This window comes from Protopterus annectens, chromosome 17.part0, assembly GCF_019279795.1.
Source record: "Protopterus annectens isolate FY-2018-M chromosome 17.part0, PAN1.0, whole genome shotgun sequence".
Taxonomy (NCBI): domain Eukaryota; kingdom Metazoa; phylum Chordata; order Ceratodontiformes; family Protopteridae; genus Protopterus; species Protopterus annectens.
In genome coordinates this window covers 337,674,999-337,690,872 of record NC_056751.1, presented here as the reverse complement: position 1 = coordinate 337,690,872, position 15,874 = coordinate 337,674,999, and the positions used below count along the sequence as shown (strand labels likewise).

General features: G+C 40.0%; 1 protein-coding gene across 7 annotated transcripts in view; it reads left to right on the top strand.

Moving 5' to 3' along the window:
- The window catches only part of DAGLA (diacylglycerol lipase alpha), a 2,305,179-nt gene that overhangs the window by 1,835,951 nt on the left and 453,354 nt on the right, over positions 1-15,874 (top strand). For 6 of the 7 annotated variants that reach the window (XM_044059506.1, XM_044059501.1, XM_044059503.1 and 3 more), the window contains one exon: positions 4,408-4,532. In XM_044059506.1, coding sequence (XP_043915441.1) covers positions 4,408-4,532 — 125 coding nt within the window. The remainder of the gene's footprint in view (positions 1-4,407; positions 4,533-15,874) is intronic. The other variant, XM_044059505.1, reaches the window with a different exon arrangement.

Genomic DNA, 15,874 nt, shown 5'->3' with positions numbered 1-15,874 from the left:
ATGTAAGGTTATGTTTGATTTTTGTTTCAATGATTGGGTCATGTTTGTTGGTTACTTGGTCTTAATTGGAGCTTGAAATTAGTCCAAGGATGCAAGCAATTCTGTCCTTTTGTATTAAGCAGCCTATGATTGAATGCCCACCCACAGGCCAATATTTGCTTAGCTGTCCCTTCTATGAGGGAATTGTAGTATTCTGTGATCTGCTGTGCACTCCCAGGGTGGTTATCCCCATCCTTCCATGCCACAGAATTCTGTGGTCTGCTGTGCACTACTAGGGTGGTTATCCCCATCCTTCCATGCCACAGAATTCTGTGGTATGCTCTGTACTCCCAGGGTGGCTATCACAGTCCTTCCATGCAACAGCATTCTGTGGTCTGCTGTGCACACCTGGGTGATTATCCCCATCCTTCCATGCCTCAGCATTCTGTGGTCTGCTGTGTAGTCTCAGGATGGTTATCCCCATCCTTCCATGCCACAGTATTCTGTGGTCTGCTGTGCACTTCCAGGGTGGCTATCACCATTTTTCCATGCCACAGCATTCTGTGGCCTGCTTTGCACTCCCTGGGTGGTTATTCCCATCCTTCCTTGCCACAGCATTCTGTGCTCTGCTGTGCACTCCCAGGGTGGTTATCACCATCTTTCCAGCCACAGTATTCTGTGGTCTTCTGTGCACTTCTGGGTGGTTATACCCATCCTTCCATGCCACAGCATTCTCTGGTCTGCTGTGCACTCCTGGGTGGTTATCCCCATCCTTCCATGCCACAGCATTCTCTGGTTTGATGTGCACTGCCAGGGTGGTTGTCCCCATCCTTCCATGCCACAGTATTCTGTGGTCTGCTGTGCACACCTGGGTGATTATCCCCATCCTTCCATGCCACAGCATTCTGTGGTCTGCTGCGCACTCCCACAGTGGTTATCCCCCTCTTTCCATGCCACAGCATTCTGTGGCTTGCTGTGCACTCCCAGGGTGGCTATCCCAATCCTTCCATGCCACAGCATTATGTGGTCTGTTGTGTAGTCCCAGGATGGTTATCCCCATCCTTCCATGCCACAGCGTTCTGTGGTCTGCTGTGCACTTCCAGGGTGGCTATCCCCATTCTTCCATGCCACAGCATTCTGTGACCTGCTTTGTACTCCCAGGGTGGTTATTCCCATCCTTCCTTGCCACAGCATTCTGTGCTCTGCTGTACACTCCCGGGGTGGTTACCCCCATCCTTCCATGCCACAGTATTCTGTGGTCTGCTGTGCACTCCTGGGTGGTTATCCCCATCCTTCCGTGCCACAGCATTCTGTGGCCTGCTGTACACTCCCAGGGTGGTTATCCCCATCCTTCCATGCCACAGCATTCTGTGGCTGCTGTGCACTTCCAGGGTGGCTATCCCCGTCTTTCCATGCCAGCTCAATCAGCAATCTCTGTAAATCACCAGATCTGGATCACACATTATTTTTTATCTTCTCCTGTTTAATTTTATGTAAGTAGGGATGTTCCTTTCTGTCATCCATCTTATTTATTTTGTTTTCTTAACTGAGTATGTGAAGTGATCCAAGGACTTTTCATCTCCAAAGTAGGCCATTTAGAGAAATAAAATGAATAAAACAGACACCGGAATTTAGACATTCTTGCGTATGTAAGAATAGAGCAAATGGCAATGTTATAAACATGATGAACAGACATCAGAATGTGAGCATTGTTACAAGTGTAAAAAAAGACAACAAACAGCAGAAGGGTCTATATTATAATCTCGAAGTTACGAAACATTGAATACAGTATGGTCGACACCATATTATTGAAGTTCTGTAACTTCGAAAATAAAAAAAAATTTTAAACATCAAATACTTACCCTAACGGGGTTAAGAAGGCAAGCCCACCTGCTACTTAAATATACCAACGCCGAGATCGCACTTTAACATAGTTCCCTTTCCTACACTGTAGCGTGATCTCAGAGTTGGTATATTTAAGTAGCGGGGGTGGGGGGGTGCAGGGGGGCTTGCCCCCTTTCCTACACTCATTAGTTTTTTTTGTTCTACAAATATTTTTATTGAGTTTCGATTGTTTAATAGTTCGATGTATAAAGCTTGATGTTTATGTATTCGAACTATTAAACATTGGAGATTATAATATAGGCCCACAGCAGAATATAAACATCATTGCTGTACAGCAGCAGTGTGATATGAAGCAATTTTGCATTGTGTGTATATATATATATATATATATATATATATATATATATATGTGTGTGTGTGTGTGTGTGTGTATGTATGTATGTGTGTGTGTGTAGTGTATTAACATTAGCGGTAAGGAGATGACCTCAAGGGGATATTAGATTCTACAAAATTTAATAGGGAAAGAGTTACAGCAATAGGAATTCCCATATATAGTAGCAGTGGACACTACACATGGTCTAGTGCATGTTCTTATAACTGCGATGCAATGAAAATATGTATTATATTATTTAGATATTGAACATTTTCAATATCCATCCTTCCATGTCAGGAAATCCTACCTTAATGAAATGAAGAAGATAGAAGTACTAGCCCTCCAATATCAGACAGAATGAATATTAGCACAAGTTTTACTGGATGCTCTTATGGTATACTGTGTGTGATTACTAATGTATGTATTATATATATACAGTACTGTATGCAGAGTCTTGACTCTATTTTATCTCTTACTGTATATATAACTTTGTGCAGCTATTAATATGTGGTGCAAATGTTATAAATACTTTAAATTTTTATATTTCCTGTATAACTTTATCCAAATATTATTGTGTCATAGTGCTAATGTTACTATTTTACATGTTCTTTATTTTAAGATCATGTGGAGCTTTTCTCCCCGGGCCTCCATTGAAAACGGGCAGCCCTGCCCAATTGGACATTTCCCGGTAAACAAATGTTAAATAAAATATGCATAAAGGAAAGACATAAAAAGTGACTGTGCATAGCTACGTAAGGTATTCCAGTGCAAGCTTTCACTACTCTTTCCATGGAAGGAGGGAAGCCATTGCTTTTGAAATTTCAGATAGACACAGGTAAGGCAGGATATAACCCAAGTGTTGTGATTTATTGATGCAGTGACTATTTTTCAAAGATCTACTGTTATGGTAAGTAGACAAGTCAAGAAAAGTGGGTTGTGGATATTTTTTCCTCTAAAGTGGAGGGATTATTTGCTTATACTGCCCTGATTCTTCTATTGCTCTTGCACTTCTCAAACACAATAAAGGTAGAAACCCGTGGATCATCTTGAAAATATCAAGCTAGTTTTGGGAATTTTATTTTTTTTTTGAGGGCCTGTTTACGTGCAGTCACAAATACACACACTATTTCTCAGTCTCCCTGTTTTCTGGGTTAGGTAAAATAATGGAGAAGGGAGAACCCAGTGTGACTTTTTGAAGTTGGTTGCTTCTCTCAACTACGACTCACTTCTGCCCTTCCTTATACAGTATTATGAATCATGTTGTAATATTGAAAACATTTCACTTTCATGACCTACAGTGTGAAATGGAATACTTTATGCATGTCTACAACCCTCTGTACACAACTTTTTGGTTTGTTAAACCTGGAAAATATTCTTTTGTTTTAGGTGAAACAGTATTTTCACTTCCCTTTAATTACTGCAGAAATGGACTGTTGCTGTACCATGATATGTTAATTATGTAACACAGTATAAACATTTTTGCCCACAAATTTATTTTGATAATTAAGTGAAGCTATGTCCGATGTGTGTGTTGAAATTTGGACTGTCCTACAAAATGTCATGTTTTAGTGAAAGATGCCTTGCCGATAAAATGGTAACAACCTAGTAATATCTTACTGAAGTGAAAAACAAAAATCCATTCCACTGAAGGGTTAGTATTCTGATAGCCTGTCACTTGTTAAAATGAAGGGGTGTCCACTTTCCATTTGTGTTAAACAATTTAGTGTACCCTAGTTATTTTTGTTACAAGTCATCACTCTTCAGTGTACACAGATTTATGCCATTTGATGGGTGATTTCACTGGCTTAACATATTATCTCCTATACACGTATCACTGCACAGTTTTGTCAGTACCTTTGTAATATTCTAGTAACCTTGATGTGTACATGTATGTAAATACACACACCACACACAACTTATTCAGGTATATGCCCTAAGTGAGGTTGACTGCTTCTTGACCTGTATCATTATGACATTTAAAAATGATTTTGTGTGTTAGACTGTACATGCTTAGTCACTGAGTGCCATGCCTGCTGGTGAGCATGAACATGTCATATAAGGTTAAGCTTTAACTTGTATACATTATGATGAATGAGCATAACGGACAGTTACCTTTGCTATTAGTTACTACTACTGGTAGAACAGACAGTTTACTGTTTCAGATTTTGTTCAGTCTTTTAATTTGATTGACATGTAGTTTGGTTTCACAGCAGGAGATGATGAAGTACAAGGAGGTGTGCTACTATATGCTCTTTGCCCTTGCTGCTTATGGTTGGCCAATGTATCTCATGAGGAAACCTGCATGTGGACTCTGTAGGCTCGTCAGCTCTTGCTCGTAAGTATTTATATTTAAGTTGCTCTGTTATTACTTTTATGGGATACTTCTTTGTAACATGGGGCTGCCTATTGTTTTATTTGTCTTTATAATTCAGGCATATATCCCATGGTGTCTTCATAAGAGATGTTTTTTAAGACATCTTTTAATGTGAAAACCTGTTTAGCTTTTTGTTTTAACACATTAGTGAACTGTGTTCTGTATAATACCCTTTTCATAAAGAGTTAGAGTTGCATTTTAAACAGAAAATGTTTGGCAGTTCATGTATGTAAAAATGTTGTCATTTATTGACTCTCTGTACATAATAAAATGTCCTGTGGAATTTTTTGGCTTTTATCGTCATGACACAGGGTCCAGTTCTTACTTCTGGCTTTGTACTCGTATAACTTGCAAGATTTTCACCTTTCTTTCTTTTTTTTTTTTTTTTTCTTTTCTAGTTACTTCACTATTTTTTTACTTTACAGCCTCAAGACATGACTGCAAGATTGACTGACTGTGCTGCTGTAACAAAATAATTCTTTAGTAATTTATTGTGGAGTTGTTTTCTTCCTAGCTGTCTCTTGTAAATGATCCTTAGACTGAAGAGGACTTTGCAGGCCAACAAAATTTACCAAATGCATATATGTATAAATAAGGAGATTTTTTTCTTCTTAGGTGTCCTTTTTGGATCTTTTTCTGTACTATAATTTAAGCCATTGGCATGCCATTTATGCTTATTTGTCTACCCTTTGCTAGGTAGGGCCTTGTTGGCTGCATGAATTGTTGTGTATATTTTAGAGCAATTTACTTTACATTGTGCAGAAAAATTTCCATGTACTTGTACACCTTAACTGTAGCCTTTCTCCAGTCATGGTTCTTTGATCCTATAAATAAGCAGAGGTCTGTGTCAGAGAAAACAAATCACCTTTCATGATGAAAACAAGTTCCTTCTGACAGTATTATAATTACAGCTTTTTAATATACCAGAAAGCCAAGTACACTAGGTAAAATAAAGTCCTCACCTCTAATATGAAATGCCATTTTAACTTGTGAGTAAAAAAGCATTAGCCTTAAGCATGAATAAGGAAATGTAGGAAGGCAGTTGTGTTCAGATTTGTTAAAATAGCAAAATTTGTCAACTTAAAAACTAAATATGTGTTTATCTAGTTTGCAGTTCAACATAAAAACTAGTATGCAGTCATATATATTTTTAAATAGTATACCCTAAATGCTTAACCAGAGACTCCTTGAAACTCTCTTGAATTTGTCTGCTAAAAATATTTCAAACCTTGGGCAAATGCTGATTTTTCAGAGTAAATTTGAAATATCGATTTAATTTAAAAATACATTTTAAGTTGTAGCCAGTCTTTCACTGAACTTATTTATTGACTAGAATCCTAGGTAAAACACACAAAAGCCTGGGTGAAACCTTTCTTTGAAAAATAACACCTAATAAAGACACACTAAACACAGACTGAAATCATGTAATGTTATGCCTCATTTGGTTGTATGGCTGTTTGATGTCTAATGGTCTCTGAAGATTTATTGTTTGAGGAACCTGCACAGAAAACAGAAGTCTAACGTCAGACACTGCATTTGGTGATTGGACTCATCCTCTCCACCAGTCAGAATTCAGCATTTTAGTCTCAGATGCACCCGTGCTGAGGGGCACATGTGTCTCCTGCCAGTGTGCATTACAACTTAATATGTAAACAGCAAGAGCATGCTTAACGTCTTCATCTGCTAGTAACGCCTGACATTTAAGCAATTTGATTATCAGTTCTAACACACATGAAAAGATGCTAAATTTAGTGCATGAATGCAGATATACATGTCTGTGTGGGTACTATAAAATGAGGCAGGATATGTACTGTCATTGTCTCTACTGCCTGGGCAAATACCATGATGGGAAACACTGCCGTAAGTGTCAGTAATTCAGCTTGACCACCTACAGACATCATGGACTAAAAATCCTAATGTTCCTGCCTACCAAGATGATAAATGCAACTGACGGATCCTCGCATGGGTCTTGGAAGAGCCAAGAATTGGTCAGTAGGCCTCAGTCAAGCCTTCCTACAGCTCTGTTTCAAAAATTAGTATTTGGTCGACATTGATGTTTATCTTATCCTGACTGCTGAGGGTTTGAACTCATAGCCGCCATCTGCTTTTGCAAATGACAAAAGGCCTAGAGGAAGCACATCCCTGTTTCCCACACTGGAGGTGTTTCCTGTGTTGTAGGTACTGTTCATGCTTCATTGATCAATCACAGAATAGCTCCAAGTGGTCTGATCACTGGGTGTGGTTACTAGCTGCAGGTCAAGAGCAGCTGAGGTCATGGACATTGGTTTCAGTATCCCTTAACAGTCCTAGCAGGTTCTGATGGCCAACCTTGAAGAGAGTTACACTAGACCTTCTGATGGCAGGACTAATTATTTAGGATCTGGACTTGAGGTAATTATTAGAGGCTTGGTGAGAACTTGAATTGTGGAGTGGTAATACACTCTTAGGAAGCTTAGCATGATGCTAGCACTGGACTTAGGGCTAAACTTCTCATGCCTTTTCTGTACCACTGGCAGGAGCTCTCCAAAGCACTGCATCTCTGTCATCTGACTTCTGTCATGTATTTAATTACACAGTTGTCATGTGAGTCTGTGCAAAAGGCTGTCTCTACAGCCGCTCAGGTTGGGGTAGTACCTTCCCACCAAAGATCCCTGTGGGGTGTTTCAGAACATGGAGTCAATTACTTCCAAGCTGGATAAGCACAGCGACTTCTCCCTAGAGCTAACTCCAATAACTTCTCCTTTGGAGAAACCCCAAGACATAATCTGTGAAATTACCTCTGCCCCCTTTCTTCCCCTTGGTAATGCCTTAATGTGTGCACCTGTTGGAGGAGGAGGTGGGATCTTGGGTCATCCTTACAGTGGACACGTTCATTAAGTATGCTACCTTAAAGCAACTCTGTTTCTTTGTCCCCCCCCAAAAAAAAGGGGTATTTTAAACCTCAGCAGTGTGGTGCAAGTTCCTGACCAAGAATCCTCAGTCTGACAGCTTAATTTTTGTGGCCCCACGTGGGATCACTGACCAAGGCATTTTCCTGCCTTTCCATCAGGCAAAGAGTCTAAAGCCTAAGTCAGAACTGGTAAGGAGGGTTTCTTTGTAATCATGCTGAAGCTTGTAGCCCTCAACTATTCATCCATATTATTTTCCGTCGTAGTGGATGAGACATTGGAAAAGCTTTCCTCTCTTTTTGAGTCTACCTTCAAGAACAAACTGCTTATAACTTTTGTCTGTCACTTCTAAAGTTGGCTTCCATACTGCTCACTACAGTTTGAGTGTGCAGATACACTAGCTAGGATCACGACTGATTCATGTATCTTTGCAGGAAAGCTTGACTAAAACTATCTTCCTTAATGGCAGAATTTAAAAATTCCTTCCTAGATGCCCCTTTCAATGGGAGTTTCTGTTAATTTAACATTTGTAGGACTATGGGATGACATTTTGAACAAGAGGCAGGCCCCAACCATAGTGAAACACCTTTAGGTTACCGAAGTAACAACCTTTACTTCTGTCTTTGCCAGACCCAGCCAACCTCAAAAGAAGAAGAAACCTTCTGGGAGAGAAAGGAAGGCCTTGGAGTGCCACATGGTGTGTTGCCATCATGTGCAGGATAAATTGCCAAAGAGAATGACCTATCAGAAGAATGGCCTCACTCTTCACTACAGTCATGAGCTGCCCCTTGGTGTGGGAGAAGTCCTGAGTTTGTCCCAGATTGAAGAGCTAGCACTGGAGACTATTGGTGGGGTCTTGATGTGATCATAGTCAGCAATTTCTTAGAGCTCTTAAGTTGTACCACAAAAACAGTTCCAAGTCAGATCCACAGTGCTCATGGGACAGGCCCAGCCTGTTCTTCCCCAACTGGACTGTAGGGACTGTTGCTGTCTTTGAAGTAGACCAGAGGTTTTATTCTTGCCTTTTTCTGGTTCTGGGAGGGTTGGAGAATGATTTGATCTTTCTGTTCAGTGTTAATGTATTTGCAAAGAGCTTTTTCAAGTCACTGAAACAAAGTTTTGCTTATAGCAAATCAGTAAGGTTTACAGTCATGCTGCTGGCCTTCAGCTGTACTTCTCATTCCATCAGGAATCTATGTATACTCTAAACAATCTTGCAAAAGACTTTGGAAAACATCCAGAACTGGAAGGTCAGAGGTCAGAAATTGACTAAAACTCTAAACCTCTAAGAGGTGTTATAGGTTTCCATGCTACTCTTAGGGACCAGTTTTGTGTCTGGTTATTTCTTACAGTGGAGAAGATTTCTGCTTTGGGTCCAGTGTGAATGATCTAGAGATGATCATTCTGTGACAGGGTGACATTGAATGACATTATTTTGATCATCAGTCTGATGGTCATCTTATTTCCATCTAAGGAATTTCTTCCTGATTAAACATTTTTTTTCAGAGGCCCCCCCTCCCATCTTTATGATTCTGACTTTGAGGTCACTGCACATCAGAAATAGAATAATCATTGACTGGTAGTACAAAGTCTGTCATTTTCACTTTTCCTTCAAGAAGCTGCAAAAGTGAACCACTTAGTAAACAGTACGATATGAACACTATGACCTTGAGTGATTTTTAATCTGGCAGTAGTGACACAGGCAGATGACAGCTTGAGCTATTATGCCAGAACATTTACTTTACTAGCTTGGATTACCAGCAGCTTCTTCTGCTGTGGCGTGCAACACTTTGACCTGAAGTTCCTGCAGTTCCACACACAGTTCTTGGAGTCTTCTTTACAAGTGGTATGCTTCTGCCGATACTGTTGTCTGACAACTATAAAGGTGTCCTTCACTAGAACTAATCAAGGGAAGCAAAAAACATTCTCTGCTTGAGCTTTGAATTGCCATGGGTCATATTCTCACCTGTCATTGCAGGAGCTCTTTGCATGTTTTGTTATTTATTCACCTTTGTCTTTTCTTCCATATGAACAGATATTTTTTAGATTCTATTCCAAAAAGGGATGTCCAAAAGGCTGAAGTTGAGTAAAAACAGTTTTAATAACAATAAATGTACACAAAACAAACTGGTGAGCGCTTTCGCAGCTTACATGCTTCTTCAGACCATAAAAAATAATAAAACACTTAAAACCTTATTATATATAGATAACCAGCCATACAATTAGATGTCAAGTCACATGGTGCAATTAATTATGCAATCCTCTCCTCTTCAGAGCAGGTTTTAAAGACACAGCATTATTCAGACCTGGGTATACAGTAGCCCTCAGGTCAAGAATCCATCTTAACTCAACGTATTCTGTTTCATTAGCTATATCACCTCCTCTTATATTAGTACCAACTTTATGCAGAATCAAAAACTTAAATCAATGGGTTACATCAGTTTCCATTACATGTTTGGCTAATGCATTACTTTCTTTCATTTTGCATATATCATTATTATGCTCAAGTACTCTTTCTTTCAATGTTTGATTGGTTTTCCCAATATAGAACCCTTCACATACAATGCACTGTGCCCAATAAACTATGTTCTTATATGTGCAGTCAGCATAAAAACTAAACTCAATCTTTCTCATAGTTCTAGGATGTGTAACAGAAGTAACCATCCAAACATGCCTACAGGCACTACACGATCTGCATGCATACATACCTCTCCTTTCAGAATGTACCCTGTCTATATAGTTCTGTCTGTAGCAAAGAAATTGCTTCAGGGTTTTCTTGTTTATAAAAGAGAATTGTGGATGGGATCCAACCGCATTACCTACACTTGGCTCCGTCATAAGTACTGGCCAGTTCTTTTTCACCGCATCACAAATGACATTAATATTACTTGAATACATTAAAGTTACCCTAGTTACATTGCCTTCAAATAAGCATTTCTGCTTAGCTCTTTGGTCCAGGGGGTCAGAGAAATAAGGTCTAATCTCATTCCCATTGGTAGATCTGACCTCATTAATGGCCTTTTCAATGACACCTATTTTGTAACCAACACTAACAATTCTCTACGTAAAGTATCCAGAGCTTCTTCTGGCTTAGTTTCATTTGTGTGCAGTCTCATTACTCTGAGCACTTGATTTTTAACCACATTCATTGGAATGTGCCTGGGGTGCTTCCTAGTGTTGTGTAGGATGTTCTTCCTACAGGGTTTCCTATACATATTAGTGCAAATGCTGCCTAGCTCATCCTTCTTAACTACAGTGTCAAGAAAGTCTATGTCCTCAGCAAAATAGTGCATAGTATATGAAAGAAAGGTAGTTGTGTTTTGTAGATAATCTACAAACTCCAATAGTAGATTGGTTGGTCCTTGCTAAACAAAAAAGACATCGTCCACAAGTCGTTTATAAAATTTCATATGTGAACTAAACCTAACATCTGTAAAAACTGACTGCTTTTCCCAATATGCCAAGACAATATTGGCATAAGAGTTGGCACATGCCCTGCCCATTGCAACCCCTGGTTTTTACAGAAAATATTCCAACACAAAGATGAAAACATTTTCTAGTATTAGAACCAGTAGTACACACAATAGCTCTACCTTAGAGTTAGGAAAAACCCTGTCAGATGTCAAAAAAGTCTTATACTGTCTATTCCTACATCATTTGGAATGACCGTAAAAAGCAAATTAACATCTAATGTTACAAACACAATGTCATTCAAATCATCCAGATTTATTGACCATTGATATATAGGTCTTGTAGGAATTGCTTGGTGTCCTTCAACACAGTTGTAATAGTGTCAAGAACCAATCTAAGTTGCCTTTCGACATATATAGAGATGGGCTCAGTCAGCCACCCCCTCCCTGAAACTGTAGGTTGGAGGGGGGGGGTTGACAGCATCTTTATGCATTTTCAGTAATCCATAAATAATGGGTATTCTGGGATGGTCAACTGTGAAGTAGGTATATAAACCGTAATCAATTTGATTCGTAATCAGCAAATCATATAAATAAAAGTTAACTCTGTTAATGATTTCAGTAACTTGAAATTTTTGCAACTTCATATAAACCTCTTCATCATTTAACATACTAAGCATCTTTTCAGTGTAACTACTTTTGTCTAAAACCACTATCCCTCAACCCTTGTCAGCTGGTCTAATTATTAGATGCTGTGCCTTAGTTAAATCATGCAAAGCTTCTATTTCTTTGGAGGTCAAATTATAAAAATTTGCACCATTACACTTATTTGCTAAACAGTTCCTTAGGTCATTCTGACATACATTCAAAAAAGCCTGTAAGGCTGGTTTAAATTCAGGAGTAAAAATATTTTTTTTCTTAAATAAGTAATGCGACTGAGCTTTGTCTGGAAATATCACATTTAATATTACATTCCTAGCAAACAGCTTGAAGTCCAAAAAGACACGAGTTAAGTCTGTTTTAACTGCTAGAATAAAGGAAAGTCCTTTATTCAGTACAGCAACCTGTTCTTTAGTGAGTTCAGATGATGATTAATTAAAAACTAGATCACCTGCTTGCTATCCTCTTCTGTCCGGTTTCCTCCATTTCACTGAACTGTCCGACCCTGTCCTGGGCCTGCGTTGCCAGAACTGCGAATGCCCCTTTTGTTTCTCCTGCCGTATAGGCAAAGCTTTCTCTAAAAAAAATAGAGTTCAGCAACTGAGAAGTGGTAAGGGTAGAAGCACTGTTCAAAGCTTCATTAGATTTAACCACAGGTCAAGTTTTTGGTTTCATGACCAGAGCCTGTTGATTCCCTGGAATAAAACTACTCGACATGCTGGTTGAAGGCAATACAATATATTTTCCAGTACTCATCTGACTTATTACATGTTGTTCAGGGAGACTAACATCAGAAACCAGCTTGATGGCTGCTAGAGCACTCCCTGAAGCTGATGCATCCTCATTTCCACTTCTTGGGGTCAGAGTATCTTTCCTGTGATGTTCTTCCTTCTGGCAGCTCCCTCCCTGACTAGGCGTTGTTCCTGTGGGTTGGTTTAGACTGTTGGATCCACCCCACATGTATGTTCTGTCTGGGCCATGAAAAAATATAGCCTGTTTGAAAGTCCAGTGAGTCCCTTTTCAGTTTCTTATGCTTTTCACTCTGTAATCTCTGCTCATAGAGTGAAATATTACAGAATAGTTCTTCCATGAGCTCTATATATGTTTCTCCTTTGGGAGTATCCCTCAGTTTAGCAAACCTTTCGTTGGCCTCCCTGTCAAGGGATTCCTCCTCCAGATGAAAATACTCATTCAGTAGATGCATGTAATTGAAACTAAGCTACAAATTTAATTCTTGCCAGTGTTTTAGCAGCTCAGGAAAACTGTCACCATATGAGGGCATTTTTAAAACACGCAAACCTCTAGGTACAATTTTATGATGCAAAGCTGCTTCAAAATAAAAATGCTGCCACTGCAGGCATTTAAACTTAGAGTTTATCTTCCAAAACCTTCAGTGACATACAAAAGTAATTTACTGAATATTGGTTAGCAGTAGTCTCATCTACAGTCTCCACTTTAAAACACATACCCATGATTGGATTGCAAGTTGTCTTGAGTACAGATGCTGTCTCCAACATTCTAGTAGCATTGCTCCTAGTGGTTTTAAAACCACTCTTCTCAGAGCCATTCAATGTATCCATAGGGTTATACTCATAGGTAGGTACTAGGCTATCTGCCTGAAGGCATTTATAAGCCTAGCCAGAATTGTGTTGGCTTTCGCCACCTCCTTAGATTAGTTCCCTGTGCCTCTGTCCAGCACAGCCATTGAAGTGATCCCTGGGGTAAACTTTCTATTTCCCATCCACTCATCAAGGTTTCTCTTGAGGAGTGTTAGCAAGGAGGTCTGCCTAATGTAAATTGGAATCTTTTCCAGAGCATGGAAAGTCTCTGGGACAGGAATCTATCCCTCCAGCACATCCTGTTTATTGTCATGGTGAGGTTTAGATCCCTAGAGCATGTGGCTCAAGAGTATATGGTTTTCTTTAGGTGGAGCATGTCCATCAATTCTGGGTTGGACATGGCCTTGTATGTCAAGCATAGATCATCTCTGAGTAGGCGGTATGCAACCAAGTACAGCTGGAGTTTCTTCAGTCGAGCTGCATAGGGCATCTGTTTGAGGCCAGTGATCTTCTTGGTGAGGTACTTCTGTGGTCTTTCCAGCTGTTGCAGGTGTCTTGTAAGGTACATCCTAAATGGGGTGTTGTACTCGATGATGGATCTGATGAGTGATGCGTAGAGGGACACAATGACCTCTTTTGATCTGGATGCAAACCCTTTTGTGATTAGGTGGGCCACATAGAAGGATTTTCTAACCACTTTGGCAATGTGATTATCAAAGGAGAGATTACTATCTACTTGGTCCCCAGATCCCTTATTACGTCTTCCGTATTTAGGGGCTACCACCTATGTGGTAGTTTGTTTTTTCCAAAGGGGATGACTATGCACGTTTTGGCATTTAGCTTGAGGCCACGGTTTTGTCACCAGGTATATGTCTCAGTGAGACCCTTTTGGAGGATGTCTGTGTCAGCCGGAAGGTCAATTATAGCTCGTGGTTTGCAGTCGTCTGCGAACTTGGTCAGCCATAGATCTGCTATGCTTGCCTGTACCTCTGAGAAGTATATGCCAAACAGGAGGGGTCCTAAGACTGAGCACTGGGGAATGCCACTTGTAACCAGTTTAGAGTCAGACCTAGCTCCTGCAACTCTTACCATATGGGTTCTGTCCATCAGCCAGTTGGCAACCCATCTCATGACGTGTAGGGGTTTATGTTCAAGCTGGTGAGCTTGTCTATAATACCAGAATGGGGAATGGTGTCGAAGGCCTTTGTGAGATCTAGGTAGGCTGTGTGGACAACATTTTCCTCGTCTATAGCCTTGGTAACTGTCTCAAAGAAGTCCACCAGGTTTAGGAGGCATGGTCTGCCCTTAACAAAGTCAAACTGGGTAGGATCCAGTGTTTGGAGGTTCCTAATGTCTCTGTTAATGAGATCCATGATAATGCATTCCATAGCCTTGCAGACCAAGCTAGTCAGGCTTATAGGGTGATAGTTCCCAGGGTCTGTTGTGGCTCCACCTTTGTGGAGAGGAATAACTGTTGCTATGCACCACTCTAATGGCACGTAGCCTGTGGAGTTTTAACAGTGTGTTTAGGTGAGGGGTTAGTTCATCTTTGAGCTTGTGTAGGACGCAGCCTGGGACACTGTCCGGTCCCATTGATGCTGTGTTTTTGGCTTTGGAGAGGGCTATTTTAACCTGAGTGTCTGTGATTTCTGTGATTTCAGGGGTACTACATTCTTCTGGTATGGTTATGGGCCCTTTTGGGGGTGAGAGGGGGGTGAAGTTTGCACTGAACCGGTCTGCCAGGATGTTGGCGATATCAGTCGGTTCAGTGAATTTTGTGCCATTCTGCACTAACTCCGAGCAGATCTGAGAATTGCCACTTGGATTCTTGACATAGCTAAAGAATGCCTTGTGGTTATCTTTTGAGTCCTTGGCAATTTTCTCTTTCAAAGCTAGCCTTGGATGATTTTATGAGGGATCGTAGTTTCTTGCTGATACTGATCAGGGATGTCTTACCTTCTTGGGATTTTACTCTTTTCTGTACTAGTTTCCTCAAGTTCAGTATCCACACCTTCAGCCATGGTTCCTTCCAATAGCCCCAAAAACAGTTTAAGGTTATAAGGAAAGCTCAGTAGGAACCCAGACTAAGTCCAAGCACAATAATATTCTATAAACGGACATCCAAAAGGCTGAAATTGAGTAAAAACAGTTTTAATAACAGTAATAAATGTACACAAAACAAACTGGTGAGCACTTTTGCGGCTTACCCGCTTCTTCAGACCATAAAAAACCTTGTATACAGATAACCAGCCATACAATTAAGGGATGTCAAGTCACATGGTGCAATTAATGATGCAGTCCTCTTCTCTTCAGAGCAGGTTTTAAAGACACAGCATTATTCAGACCTGGGTATGCAGTATCCCTCAGGTCAAGAATCCATCTTAACTCAATATATTGAGATATGATATTGGCTGGTTACTGTATATAAGGTTTAAGTGTTTGATTATTTTTCATGGCCTGAAGAAGTGGGTAAGCCGCAAAAGCGCTCACCAGTTTGTTTTGTGTACATTTATTACTGTTATTAAAACTGTTTTTACTCAACTTCAGCCTTTTGGACGTCTGTTTTTGGAATATTATTGTGCTTGGACTTAGTCTCAGTTCCAACTGAGCTTTCCTTATAACTTTAATTTTTTTAGATTCTGCTGCCGAAGATTCTTTTCCAAGATATTACTAGAGATCTAATTCTCTTTGTGCATTTACCATAGTTTTCATTGCTAATTAAAATGGAGGGGAAGAGGTCACACATCCCTAATGTTTGTGCACGCAAATCATTTGTCTTATTATCT